Below are 14,785 nucleotides of genomic sequence, written 5' to 3' on the forward strand. Positions count from 1 at the left end.
TGATCCAAGGAGGGGCTTTAAGCCAGCCTCCCTTTTTGCACCTCCAAGTGATTGTACTTACTGTTAGTTGTGCATGCGAATCAGTAGCTAGAGCAGGCTTTAAATGACTAATTCCCATTGCATAAGAATAATTCATGAGTGTAGGTGTATTAGCCACAATTATCAATTTTGAATGATCCACATGTTTTTAATTATATAAGGTATTCATAGAACGTGTATTTAAGCAGGGGTGGGGTAGAAAGTGATTTATTAATAAGATTGTGAGAAAGGAAGCTGATAAAAATCACAATGCTAATAGCATAGCTCCCTCTGTTGGATGTAATGGGAAATGAAACAATTTTTTAAAAAGTTCTCATTAGCTGTCACAGCTTTCCAGTAATGCACGGATTATGCGAAGCCACTTTTCCAGGATTAGTAAAGCAATAGCTAATGTACTTTGGGGAGGGGAAAGTGATCTGGGTGTGAAAGCTTGGGCTGATCTAAATCTGAAATTATTGCGTCATCAGGTGTCAGATGCAAGTGGGTCCATGAAGGTGTTGGTGGTTGCAGAGGAAAACCCCTTCTCTAGGGCTATGCTTTTGTCTGAAGAGTGTTTCATTTTGGACCATGGTGCTGCAGGAAAGATCTTTGTGTGGAAAGGTAAGAGATGACCAATACTGCTTCTCAGTGACTAGAGAGTTTGCTCAGGAACCAATGCTGCCAGAACCTGGGGAGTGCACAAAGCACATGTGGGTACACAGATGGGCCACATACTGCCTGAGCATGGCATCCTACAAACCCTTTCTTGCCTGAGCAATCCTTTCTCAGTTTTGTCAGTGGCTAAGGACTGCTCACATGAGGATGGGTTTGCCACGATTGAGTCCAGTCTATGTATCTTGGGTATTTATCAGCTTTGTGCCTAAGATCTGGAAGAGGTGGGTGAGGCTTTTTTCAAACAACTAACAAAATCATCCAAAGCCCAAGATTTGGTGGTGATGGGGGACTTCAACTATCCAGATATATATTGGGAAAATAACACCGCAGGGCACAGACTATCTAATAAGTTCCTGGACTGCATTGCAGACAACTTTTTATTTCAGAAAGTTGAAAAAGCTACTGTGGGGGGGAAGCTGTTCTAGACTTGATTTTAACAAATAGGGAGGAACTTGTTGAGAATTTGAAAGTAGAAGGAAGCTTGGGTGAAAGTGATCATGAAATCATAGAATTTGCAATTCTAAGGAAGGGTAGAAGGGAGTACAGCAGAATAGAGACAATAGATTTCAGGAAGGCGGATTTGGTAAGCTCAGAGAGCTGATAGGTAAGGTCCCATGGGAATTAAGACTGAGGGGAAAAACAACTGAGGAAAGTTGGCAGTTTTTCAAAGGGACACTATTAAGGGCCCAAAAGCAAGTTATTCCGATGGTTAGGAAAGATAGAAAATGTGGCAAAAGACCACCTTGCCTTAACCACGAGATCTTGAGTGACCTACAAAATAAAAAGGCGTCATATAAAAAATGGATACTAGGTCAGATTACAAAGGATGAATATAGACAAATAACACAGGAATGCAGAGGCAAGATTAGAAGAGCAAAGGCACAAAATGAACTCAAACTAGCTATGGGAATAAAGGGAAACAAGAAGACTTTTTATCAATACATTAGAAGCAAGAGGAAGACCAAGGACAGGGTAGGCCCACTGCTCAATGAGGAGGGGGAAACAGTAACGGGAGACTTGGAAATGGCAGAGATGTTTAATGACTTCTTTGTTTCAGTCTTCACTGAGAAGTCTGAAGGAATGTCTAGTATAGTGAATGCTTACAGGAAGAGGGTAGGTTTAGAAGAGAAAATAAAAAGAGAGCAAGTAAAAAATCACATAGAAAAGTTAGATGCCTGCAAGTCATCAGGGCCTGATGAAATGCATCCTAGAATACTCAAGGAGTTAATAGAAGAGGTATCTGAGCCTCTAGCTATTATCTTTGGGAAATCAGGGGAGACGGGGGAGATTCCGGAAGACTGGAAGGGGGCAAATATAGTGCCCATCTATAAAAAGGGAAATAAAAACAACCCAGGAAACTACAGACCAGTTAGTTTAACTTCTGTGCCAGGGAAGATAATGGAGCAGGTAATTAAAGAAATCATCTGCAAACACTTGGAAGGTGGTAAGGTGATAGGGAATAGCCAGCATGGATTTGTAAAGAACAAATCGTGTCAAACTAATCTGATAGCGTTCTTTGATAGGATAACGAGCCTTGTGGATAAGGGAGAAGCGGTGGATGTGATATACCTAGACTTTAGTAAGGCATTTGATACAGTCTTGCATGATATTCTTATAGATAAACTAGGAAAGTACAATTTAGATGGGGCTACTATAAGGTGGGTGCATAACTGGCTGGATAACCGTACTCAGAGAGTAGTTGTTAATGGCTCCCAATCCTGCTGGAAAGGTATAACAAGTGGGGTTCGGCAGGGGTCTGTTTTGGGACCGGCTCTGTTCAATATCTTCATCAACGATTTAGATGTTGGCATAGAAAGTACGCTTATTAAGTTTGCGGACGGTACCAAACTGGGAGGGATTGCAACTGCTTTGGAGGACAGGGTCAAAATTCAAAATGATCTGGACAAATTGGAGAAATGGTCTGAGGTAAACAAGATGAAGTTCAATAAAGATAAATGCAAAGTGCTCCACCTAGGAAGGAACAATCAGTTTCACACATACAGAATGGGAAGAGACTGTCTAGGAAGGAGTATGGCAGAAAGAGATCTAGGGGTAATAGTAGACCACAAGCTTAATATGAGTCAATAGTGTGATACTGTTGCAAAAAAAGCAAATGTGATTCTGGGATGCATTAACAGGTGTGTTGTAAACAAGACACGAGAAGTCATTCTTCCACTTTACTCTGCACTGGTTAGGCCTCAGCTGGAGTATTGTGTCCAGTTCTGGGCACCGAATTTCAAGAAGGATGTGGAGAAATTTGAGAGGGTCCAGAGAAGAGCAACAAGAATGATTAAAGGTCTTGAGAACATGACCTATGAAGGAAGGCTTAAGGAATTGGGTTTGTTTAGTTTGGAAAAGAGAAGACTGAGAGGGGACATGATAGCAATTTTCAGGTATCTAAAAGGGTGTCATCAGGAGGAGGGAGAAAACTTGTTCACCTTAGCCTCCAATGATAGAACAAGAAGAAATGGTCTTAAACTGCAGCAAGGGAGATTTAGGTTGGACATTAGGAAAAAGTTCCTAACTGTCAGGGTAGTTAAACACTGGAATAGATTGCCTAAGGAAGTTGTGGAATCTCCATCTCTGGAGATATTTAAGAGTAGGTTAGATAAATGTCTATCAGGGATGGTCTAGACAGTATTTGGTCCTGCCATGATGGCAGGGGACTGGACTCAATGACCTCTCGAGGTCCCTTCCAGTCCTAGAGTCTATGAGTCTATAATTTGAACAGCAGTTATGAAGAAAGCAGAAAGAATCATGTAGAACCTTGTTTGTGCAATGGCAAATCATGGTCAGGGACAAAATCCAGAGGCTGAGTGCTTAATAATTAATGTAAACTATACCTTGCTCTCACATACACGGTATTGTTAGATACAGATGGGAGGTTGTAACGCCAGCACTGAATCGCAACATGTCACATATCATTAAAAGCACGTGTTTATCTTTACTTTATTGCTTCTTTGCTTGTTTTAAACATTTCTCTCTGCCAACATAGGTGCTTGCAACAGTGTCTGGAGCTACATTGATGCACATTTCCCTGTAATAGAACAGTACTGGAAAATCAAGAATACCTGAACTCCTTGAAGCTTTGCAGATTTCAGAGCTCCCATTAGATCCAATATAAAGCGTGTTCTGTTCTCTGACTGAGCACAGTTCTTAATAAAGTTGATTTGTAGCATTTGCATTAGAAATAATACATCGCCAGTCATCTGCTGCCAATCCAGGAAGTATTGAAAACATTTTGCCAGACTAAAATCTCACCTGCACAGGTCCAGGCATCTTTTAAATAGCGAAGAGCTGGGAAGCACCCATGTGTCGCCTTGGGTGCACTGGTGCTGCTTCAGGAGTCCTCTCTTTGTTGACTTATATTAGCAACGCAGTTGGTTATAACCCTTATTATCCAGTGAGCCTATTATTGTCTCAGTCCTCACGCTTGTACTGGGAGCAGCACTGACTGTGAAGTTGCAGGCCGTTCCTGGCGGCCTGGTGTGGCATTTCTGGTGTGTCCCTCCTAGAATTGCCAAAGTGGAGCAGCAATAGATTCCATTTTAACAGCCCAGGGGCAAGAGGAAGTCAATGCACATTAACCATGTCCATTTTACTACGGCTTCAACGCAGGGACCCTTAGAGCAAATAGTTCATCAGGTCAGGTATCTTTACAACACAGTTCCTGGATCCAGGAATCATTACCACAATCATTTCATCAGGATGCCAAACTTACTGTCCACACCCAGGTCTCTGAATCAGGTTAGGCTTGTCTCCAGATGCCTCAGGAAGCAACTGCCACCCACTGCAGCCTGCCTGGCTTCTACTCCTCTCTCTTTCTGTAGGCTCCAGCCTGGCCTTAAAGGGATAGCACCACTTTCCCAATGCTCTCTTTCAACCTCTCTTGCAAAAGCTACATTCAGAGGAGACAGCTTTAAAGCAGTGCTATACAGGCTGCTTTAGCAACTGCCTTGTTCAAAATCAAATGTACTGAGGCTCCAGCAGAACAGTTCAGTAGACTCAGATCTGGGCCTCAGAGTGCAATTATTGATGGCACTGTGGGGAACAGAACCAGGATCCAGTGCAGTGCCAGACAGTGTTTCAGGAATGTCAAAAAAACTTTGGAGCCCAACAAGGAGCATTGTGTGAAGAAAGTGGTGGCATGTGACATCCCGAAGTCTGGCTAATAGGGAGTTTCATTTAACCAAGTTATGGAACAGAGGGGCTGATGGGCAATGGGTTTGGCAGGTTGTGGAAAGCAACCTTATTTACCACGTCCCCCTTCCAGCAATGCAGGTACCCAGTGAGCTTTCACAGGATGAGCCTTTCTAAACACAGCACACATCATGATAATTGATTATCTGGACCCAGGCTATCAATGCCAACAAACACATTTTAAAAAAGTGAACAAATTATTTTTATTCATTTTCAAAATCAGTAGAAATCTGATTTTTGGCAGTTTGCCGTGGTGTGAATCTTTTTGCCTATCTCTGTTAGCGGACTTTAGTTTTGTCATTGTGCAGCTTTGAGGCAAACAAAATGTAAGAATGAACTATGCTAAGGATACCTCATTCAGTTGCAGCTCCTCCCAGATATTTTTCTTTTACACCTTCTGAGAACGTGTTCCGTTTCCCCTGCTGTAATCTTGTTGTGTGTTTTAATCAGGCAAAGATGCTAACCCACGTGAGAGAAAGGCAGCCATGAAGACTGCCGAAGAATTCATACAACAAATGAACTACCCTGCTAATACCCAGGTGCAGTACGTTTGTGAGATAAATAATATAATAAATTATTCTTGGTCAATTGTTGAAAGTGCATGTGGTTCTATTAATCAGTTTAGCCAATCATTTTGTTAAGGTTTTTTGGGGGGGTTAATTGATCAAAATAAATCTCATAACTTTGCCTATAAATTGTGATGTGTGACTCTCCAAATGTTTGGTGCACACAAATATCCAAAAGTTTGAAAAGTCAGTGAAAGGGCTCACTAATATAGAAAGCTTCTTATTCATTCATTTGAAGCAAGATAGTTTGTACAAACTTTACTCATTCAATGCCTGGCTTCAGTTCCACACCTCATTTTTTAGATTACCAACAACAGTAAGAAATTTATCTCGTATGTGGAATGCCCCATAATAGGATCCTTACTCTTCGCTCTCTCCCCCATCACAACTTCTTGCCTGAAGAATCAGACTCGAAGTGGAGTGAGGCATCTTCATCCCTCCTTTTAGGAAAACTCCTCTGTGAAGAAACAGATCATGCAGCATGCCTTAAAAGCAGTCAGATTCAGGTCAGCCTAATCTCCACCAGGAGCTTGCTCCACTGCAGTCAAATCTCTCCCTGGAGAGCTCTGTCTCTGGACCTGGCAAGATGGACTCTGGGTTCTGTCAGCCACTGTGCCCAGTTGATTATTGTAACTATCTTCCGAATTTGTGCAACAAGGCCCAGTCCATATAGGACTTTGTAAACAAGGAGTAGCTCTTTGAATTGGGTTTGGAAGTGGATAGCCAGCCAGTATTTAGTGCTAAGAGCTGGTGTGATACGTTCTCAATGCTCTTTCTTTATCAGCAGGTGTATTGCTCCATGCAGTACTAGCTTTAATTTCTGGATAGACTCTTTGGCTACCTGCAGATTGAGAACATTACCAATAAGCCTAAACTGGAGGTCAGAAAGGCATGGATCGCAGTGGCCACATGTCATTTGAGAGGGCCACAAAAAAAGTGGCCACAGAAAAATTAAAACAATTTGTAACCAGTGGACTATCAGCTGCCCAAAATATTCTACTTCGCTCCACTAAAGGGACAGTAATAGTAATGGACTGGCTTTTCCCTCACTCATTTCTTACCTGCAGATTCAAGTGCTTCCAGAAGGAGGGGAAACTCCAATCTTCAAACAGTTCTTCAGAGACTGGAAGGATAAATATCAAAGCGAAGGCTTTGGGAAAGTCTATGTCACTGAGAGAGTGGCTAGAATTGAGCAGATTGAATTTGATGCTACCAAGTTACATGAATCTCCACAAATGGCTGCCCAACACAATATGGTTGATGATGGTTCAGGGAAAGTGGAGGTAATTTTATCATTTTAAAATATATATATATTTCAGCTACCTATATTCTCTTGTTACTTTTACTGGATAGGTTGTTATTTTGCAGGTTTAAACCGTTGAACAGTTTTGTTGCAAAATCTGCAGCTTCACATCTCAAGAACCTTTTGGTAGAGAGGGAATGAATCCCCATGTCATCTATGTGCTGTAGTTCGTTCTTCAGTAAAGTGCTTTGATGCCCATGAAAAATGCTATATCAGTTATTCTGTACAAAAGTAGAACTGTTACCTCTCTTACATAATTAGACTTGGCAGAATTTGATTTTTGTGGTGGTTTTTTTTTATAAATAAGTTTAATGGATATCACTGTTTCTTTTTAAGCATTTTAATTGTGTTTATCTATTTACATTTTTGTAGTTGCACAGAATTATGATTTTTTAGCACTTTTTTCAATTTTTGTCTATTTAAATTGTCACAATTGCTGGAAATTATCATGGGGGGTCAGACAGTTATTTTGTATATTTTTTGACATATATATATATATTATATATATATTATATAATATATATATATATTTTATAATGACAGTAGAAATTGAGATGACTTTATAAACCATTTAAACACAAATTGTCAACATCACATATCAAAGTGTACAACGTTAATAGCTTTAAATTAAATGATAATAAGTTCTCAAGCAGCACGTTTCCTACTTTGCCTATCTGTAAATTTCAGGTATTATTGATGGAAATGTTTGACAATTTGTGCGTATATGGTGAAATCGATGGTTATCGACATTTACCGATAAATTAATCCTTCCAAGCCTTACTTTTAATATGACACTTATTCTAAAGTGACACTTCTCCCTTCTCTCTACTTGAAAACCTACCTATTAAAGAGTATGGGTGAAATCCCAGAAGTCAAAAGTCAATGGGAATTTTACTCATTCACTCTGTATCTGTAAGTCCTTCATACACCAAGTCTGTTCTTTGAAGGCAGTCTTCAACTCATGGATAGAGAGATCCCTCACAGAAGCAGAATCAGTGGGTTCCATTGCCCAGCTCTGAGGACTGGACTCAGAGAGGGCAAGATGGTACGATGTGCACTGTGTAGAGTTCTAAACATGACTGCAAATCCTCGAGTCTTTGCCCCCATGGTGAGGAAATGTTGGGGCAACAGAGAGTTATATTAGCCAATGGGCTGACATAACAGAACAGCTCTACAGCTTGTGGGGAGTATTCCTCTTGTTCCTTATGGGATTACTCTGTGCACTGCCTGTTGTTTGAGGTGGCCAATGGGTCCCTGGGCTTAGACCTGGTTGAATAGTGTCGTTAGCCTTTAGCAACTCAGGTCTCAAGCGTTAATCATATGACATAGAATTGAACTATACAGGATCAAGTGGAGGATAATATGTGCAGCAGTGGGTACTTGTCTGGAGTGCAGCATACCTTTCCCTTGTGGTATTTTAGTTCTGTTGCTACTTATCATTCTATTTCATTAATGTTGTACCATTAACCTATGATGTGAAGGAAAGGAACAGGAATGGATTAGTGTTAAGTGACATTACATGATGTCATATTAAAATGTCAAGGGGAAAGCACAATATTTTCTAATTGACTTCCCGCCACCATTCATTTAGTCGGCAGTGCTGGGCCGAGTACGAGATGGTTCAGTCGCTGTCATTTAGGATCACCTGATCTTTTCTGATGGTAGTTAGCTTAACACAGTATTTGGAGACCGGAAACAAGTGTTGCTCAAGAAGGTAACATAGTAAGTCATTTGACCACTTCCCTGATATTTAGCTTCAAGTCGAATGCTGATGAATTCCAATATTTTCCAGTGATGTCTTTGGTTTCCTAGGTCTGGCGTGTTGAAAGTAATGGCAGAATCCCTGTGGAGTCTGAGACATACGGAGAATTTTTTGGTGGTGACTGTTACATTATACTTTATACTTATCCTAAAGGACAGATCATCTACACATGGTATGTTTGGGCTGCATTGATCTTCAGCCCGTGGATATTGTATTATTTGCTGGCTTTATGTGAGTTGTCCCACTGAAACCAGTGGGATGAGTCACATGTCTTATATCACAAGGGCCCAGGTTTCGGGAACAGGTCCCGGCCACATGCCCCTGCACAAATGCCTACTCTCCCTCCTAGGGGATCAGAGTTAACCCTGGAGTAAGAACCACATTCACTTTTATCTAACCAAGGCAGAACCAGGAGCAGGTCAGGATCTCAAGCTGGGGGTTAGAGAGACTCCCTTGCCTGGCACTGCATATAGCAAAACAGCACCCCACACCCATCCCACCATGCCTGGCTAGACAGACACAGATTCTCTCTGGCCTGAGCCAATGGAAGTCTCCACCCCCCAGTCATTCCAATCTGTCTGTGCACTCTGATACTGGCACCTGCATTGAGAGCACAGACTAGTGGGTCTTGTAGTGTGGTCTCAGCTGTCCTGTCGGCTCCAGGCAGTGTATCTCTAAGAGTCCCTTTTTGGAAGCAGCTTGCTCCTCTGCAAGATGATCCTAGTGTAAACTCTGCACCCCTGCACTCTGGGAGTGTCTCAGTCTCTGCCCCAGCTCCTCGCTACTACTTCTTCTCTGCCCTTTCTTTTGTTGTCTCCTTTAACCTTCCCAGGCTTGTTACCCATCCCCTCCCTCCCCCTCTGCTCATTGGCTCAAACCCTCCCAATGGTCTGCAGTTGAATTTTGTGTCCATGGTCCGGCATGGTGCTGCCCCCAGCCTGACAGGTCTGCACAGAGTACTGGGGACTGGGGAGGGGAAAAGTGGGGAGAAAGGAAGGGAGGGGGGAAGTGGCTCTAGCCAGTCCCACACCTGAATAAAGGCTGTAGGAGCTGACTTACTTATTGTGTGCTTTGCTTGAAATATATGTCCTGGATCATTTTGAAACTGGGCTTCAGCTTTGTTTCTTTCTTCTTCACTCTCAGGCAAGGCGCGCATGCAACAAAAGATGAGCTGACTGCATCTGCATTCCTGACTGTTCAGCTTGATCGGTCACTAAATGGACAGGCTGTCCAGGTTTGTGTCTCTCTAAGGAATAAATGTGACCTAGTTGTCCTTTAAAGGGGGTAGCTAACCTTAGTAACACCCCAGGCCAGGCCACATCTGTATTGCACGAAGTGAACGTAAACAAACATGTCCTCACAGAGCTGTATTTTCTTCCCCTTGTAGCTTACTTTGGAGATGAAATGAAATTGCTTGTCATTTGAGTTCACCAGAAATAACAGTGGTTGATCCAGGCATCCTCCCTACTTCCTCAATAATCCCACATATTCTCCCTTTCTTGTTGTGACGTGGCTTGACTTAGCCTGTTTGCTTTGGAAGCAGGGAACTTGTCGTCTTCTATATTTGAAAAGCACCATATACATTTACAACACTAACTGGCCAATTTATATTTCTCTTCTCATTGTTACTGTTCATAATAATCATCACCATCATTTTTCTCACGATGCAGAGGGAAGCTGTGGAGCACATTTTAGGACTCCATTAATATATTGGCCTTTTCCTCCCCTGGAAACCTGTGATCAGATCACAAGTAAAGAGTTCAGACTCTCCACAGTCCTTAATGAAAGGGCTTGTTTCCTATGCCTTTTAGTTTTTCACACTTGCTTTGTCAATGGCACAAATCACTTTGTAAAAGAATTTTCCAACATAAAGTCAAAGAATTCCTCCTTCCTGCCCATCCCAATCCATCCATTTCAGCCACTTTAAACCTTTTCATAATGTACCTGCCATTGTACTGGAGGTTCTTCTTCGAGTGATTGCTCATATCCATTCCAGTTAGGTGTGTGCGCCGCGCGTGCACATTCGTCGGAAAACTTTTACCCTAGCAACTCAGTGGGCCGGCAGGTCGCCCCCTAGAGTGGCGCCACCATGGCGCTCCATATATACTCCTGCCGGCCCACCCGCTCCTCAGTTCCTTCTTACCGCCCGTGTCGGTCGTTGGAACAGTGGAGCGCGGCTTAGCTGACCTCCACTTCCCTAGCTACTCGTTTTCTCGTATATAATTATGCAGTTATAACACTTTTATATATATATTTGTATGGTTATACGTGTTTTCTTTGCTAACATGGTTAGTTTAGTTAGCGGGGTTCAGGAAGTAGCCCCTTCCATGAGCCCAGTGCCGGAGCCATGCATGGCTCACCGGGTTTTAAAAGGGGCCCGGCTTGCCAGAAGCCGCGGCCGAAGAGAGATCTACATGACTCCTGTTTGAAGTGCCTCAGGGAATCACACTTGACAGATAAGTGCCCCATTTGCAAGACTTTTAAGCCGAGAACAAAAGGTGCGGGACTTTCACTTACCCCTCCACCTTGGGCGCCGAGCGATGTTCAAGCGGCGGGCAGAAGCGCCTCCTCGGCACCGGACCCCGCCGGTACCACCAAGGCCTTTCGGCACCGACCGTCGCCGGCACCGATGTCGACTCGGCACCGCTCCCTTCTTCCGAGGTCGAGAGAGTCTACGATTCCTGCTGGTGCCTGGCGGCTCCCCGGCACGCGCTGTGGTTGAGCCCCCTGCTCCCGCTGCTTCCGTGCCACCTGCATCGCAGCCAGAGAGCTCGCCTAAGTTGCGTTATCCGGCACCGTCACCTGCAGAGGCACCGATGACTTCGGCTCCGTCGATTCCAGTCCCCCAGGACCATGGAATCCGGTGCCTGGCAGCTCCCCGGCTCGCGCCGTGGTAGAGCTTACTGCTCCTGCTGCTTCTGTGCCAGCTGCACCACAGCTAGACAGCTCGTCTAAGATGGCTCGCCCGGCACCGACGACGTCGGCACCGTCGATCCCGGTCCCACGAGGGCCGTAGAATCCGGTGCCTGACGGCTCCCCGGCACGCGCCGTGGTTGAGCGTATTGCTCCTGCTGCTTCCGTGCCAGCGGCACCGCAGCCAGAGAGCTCGTCTAAGTCGGATCGCCCGGCGCCGACACCTGCTACGGCACCGATGACGTCGTCACCGTTGATCCCGGTCCCACAAGGGCCGTAGAATCCGGTGCCTGACGGCTCCCCGGCACGCGCCGTGGTTGAGCGTATTGCTCCTGCTGCTTCCGTGCCAGCGGCACCGCAGCCAGAGGGCTCGTCTACGTCGGATCGCCCGGCACCGACACCTGCTGCGGCACCGATGTCGTCGGCACCGTCGATCCCGGTCCCACAAGGGCCGTAGAATCCGGTGCCTGACGGCTCCCCGGCACGCGCCGTGGTTGAGCGTATTGCTCCTGCTGCTCCGTGCCAGCGGCACCGCAGCCAGAGGGCTCGTATAAGTCGGATCACCCGGCACCGACACCTGCTGCGGCACCGATGGCGTCGGCACCGTCGATCCCGGTCCCACAAGGGCCGTAGAATCCGGTGCCTGACGGCTCCCCGGCACGCGCCGTGGTTGAGCGTATTGCTCCTGCTGCTTCCGTGCCAATGGCACCGCAGCCAGAGAGCTCGTCTACGTCGGATCGCCCGGCACCGACACCTGCTGCGGCACCGATGACGTTGGCACCGTCGATCCCGGTCCCACAAGGGCCGTAGTATCCGGTGCCTGACGGCTCCCCGGCACGCGCCGTGGTCGAGCTAATGCTCCGGCTGCTTCCGTGCCAACGGCACCGCGGCCAGAGGGCTGGTCTAAGTCGGATCGCCCGGCACCGACACCTGCTGCGGCACCGATGACGTCGGCACCGTCGATCCCGGTCCCGCAAGGGCCGTAGAATCCGGTGCCTGACGGCTCCCCGGCACGCGCCGTGGTTGAGCTCCTGCTCCGGCTGCTTCCATGCCAACCGAAGCCTCTGAGGCACCGACAACATCGGCACCGTCGATTCCAGTCCCACAAGGGCTATCGAATCCGGTGCCCGACGGCTCCCCGGCACGCGCCGTGGTTGAGCGTATTTCTCCCGCTGCTTCAGTGCTGACGGCACCGCAGCCAGACAGCTTATCTAGCTCGGTTCGCCCGGCACCGGCACCTACCGAAGCTCTGATGACCTCGGTACCGTGGATCCCGGCCCCACGAGGGCCGTCGAATCCGGTGCCTGACAGCTCCCCAGTACGCTCTGTGGTTGAGCCTGCTGTTCCCTGCACGCCGGAGATGTTACCAACGGCGAGGGCTCTCAGTGCCATGACAGAGTCAGTGCTGCCTGACCCGGGCACCGCCGGTACGGGTAATACAGTCTCTTCAAGGGACTGTCCCCTGTCAGTACAGCAGAGCGGCACCGTTCATGATCACGGTCCCGCAGACACTCCAAGTCCTGTCGGCACGCCGGACACCACTGGCAGTCCCGGTGCTGTTTTCCTCGGTACTGGTCACACTCGCTGCACCGGTCGGTATCCCGTTCGCCGACCCGCTATCGGCACCGTTCCGACATCTGGCACCGGGGCAGGTACCTTGACTCCTGTAGCTCTTCTCCGAGCCTCGAGATCTCGGTCGACCTCCCGACACCGTTCTGGTTGCGGGTCTGGATCTCGTTCCAGGTACCGATACGCCTCCCGATGCCGGTCCCCGGTGCCGAGTTGGGCAAGGTCCGAGTGAGTCAGAGACTCGGCCCGTGCCTTCTTTTAGTACCTCCATGGCCGTCCGGACACGCATCCGTGTCATCCCATATGCGCAGATTTTATGCTCAGGACCACGATCCTGATATGATGGCCAGCGGGCGCCAGCCCCGAAGCAGAAAGAGCCTTGGCGAATGCAAGGTGTACTCTGCAGGGGCCCTGCACCTCTGGGTAGCAAAGCAACAAGCCTTGCTTAGCTGCGATAATTATAGCACCTGGGTGGAGGAGTTTCTCCCTCGAACCTCCCACCTGGAGTTCGCTGCCGTCTTGGAGGACGGGGGAGAGAATTTACCCTTTGTTGGTAAAGGCATCTTCGCGGCAGACAGCCCCAGACTGCGAAGCCTGCTGGACATTAGGGTCCTAATGCGTCTCAGCATGTATACGCCAGCGACCAAACGCAGGCCTTTCTGGCCCCAGCCGCCATACTCTGTGCCTAGCCAGAGGCAGAACTCTGGAGAACGGCAAGGCCAAGGTGGTCGCAGACAAAAGTCAGGCCCCCTAAAAAAGCCAAAGTCAAGGTCCCTCGCAATTACCACTGGGACAAAAGACGGACCTTCCAAGGTTCGCCGGAGGGCGGTGTACCAGTCGCAGGACGGGATCCTGATCCCGCTTTCTCCTGGCATGGCCCCAGTTACTTTCAGATCGCTGGGTCCTGCGCACGATGGAGCATAGGTACCACCTTTAAATTGCTCCAGCCCTGTCCCCCTTCAGCGGACGAAAGGGGCTAGGGGTTTTACTCCCGTTATGCCCTAGTCCCCCACTCGAACACAGGTCTCAGACCTCCCTGGTCCTACATGGACTCAACCGGTTTGGGATAAGGTTGAAGTTCTGCATGGTATCCCTGGGAACCATTATTCCATCCTTGCCTCCTGGGGGCTACTATGCCGCCCTGGATAGGAAGGACGCGTACTTTCGCAATGCCATCTTCCCTCTGCACGGGAGATGCCTCCGCTTTATAGCCAGCGGTGAATACTCCCGGTTTACGGCCATAGTCGCCGCCTACCGTAGCTATGTCGGGTATGCGTTTTTCCGTATTGGGACGATTCGCTTATCCGAGGAGACTCTGAGACACAAACCACTCAGCCCGTGGGCATCGTCACGGTCTTATTCACAGCTCAAGGCCTGATGATTACTATAGAGCAATCCACTCTGGTTCCCACGCAGAGGTTGGGCTTCCTAGGGGCGATCTTGGTCTCCTACCTAGCCGGAGCCTGCTTATCACAACTGCGGTTTTAGGCGATGGCAACAATCATCTGAGGTCTGAAGGCTTTCCCAATGACCTCAGCTCGTTCTTGTCTCAGTCTCCTGGGTCCATGGTTGCCTGCAAGTTTGTAACCAAACACGCCAAGCTCCGCCTCCGTCCTCTCCAAGTCCGGCCCACCTCGGCGTACCGCTTGGACAGGGAGCCAGTGGTCATGGTAGTCACCGTTCCCTCGAACGCCTTAGGCTCCCTAGAGTGGTGGCTAACTCCCTCCTTGGTGTGGACAGGGATGCGGTTTCATCCGCCCCAGCCCTCACTGCCCCTGA

General features: G+C 47.5%; 1 protein-coding gene across 1 annotated transcript in view; it reads left to right on the forward strand.

The window, feature by feature from the left end:
• SCIN (scinderin) overlaps window positions 1-14,785 on the forward strand; it is a 115,765-nt gene that overhangs the window by 81,603 nt on the left and 19,377 nt on the right. The window contains exons 6-10 of the mRNA XM_030550678.1: window positions 507-639; window positions 5,344-5,432; window positions 6,527-6,742; window positions 8,575-8,696; window positions 9,668-9,758. Coding sequence (XP_030406538.1) covers window positions 507-639; window positions 5,344-5,432; window positions 6,527-6,742; window positions 8,575-8,696; window positions 9,668-9,758 — 651 coding nt within the window. The remainder of the gene's footprint in view (window positions 1-506; window positions 640-5,343; window positions 5,433-6,526; window positions 6,743-8,574; window positions 8,697-9,667; window positions 9,759-14,785) is intronic.

Source organism: Gopherus evgoodei, chromosome 2, assembly GCF_007399415.2.
Source record: "Gopherus evgoodei ecotype Sinaloan lineage chromosome 2, rGopEvg1_v1.p, whole genome shotgun sequence".
NCBI classification, from domain to species: Eukaryota; Metazoa; Chordata; order Testudines; family Testudinidae; genus Gopherus; species Gopherus evgoodei.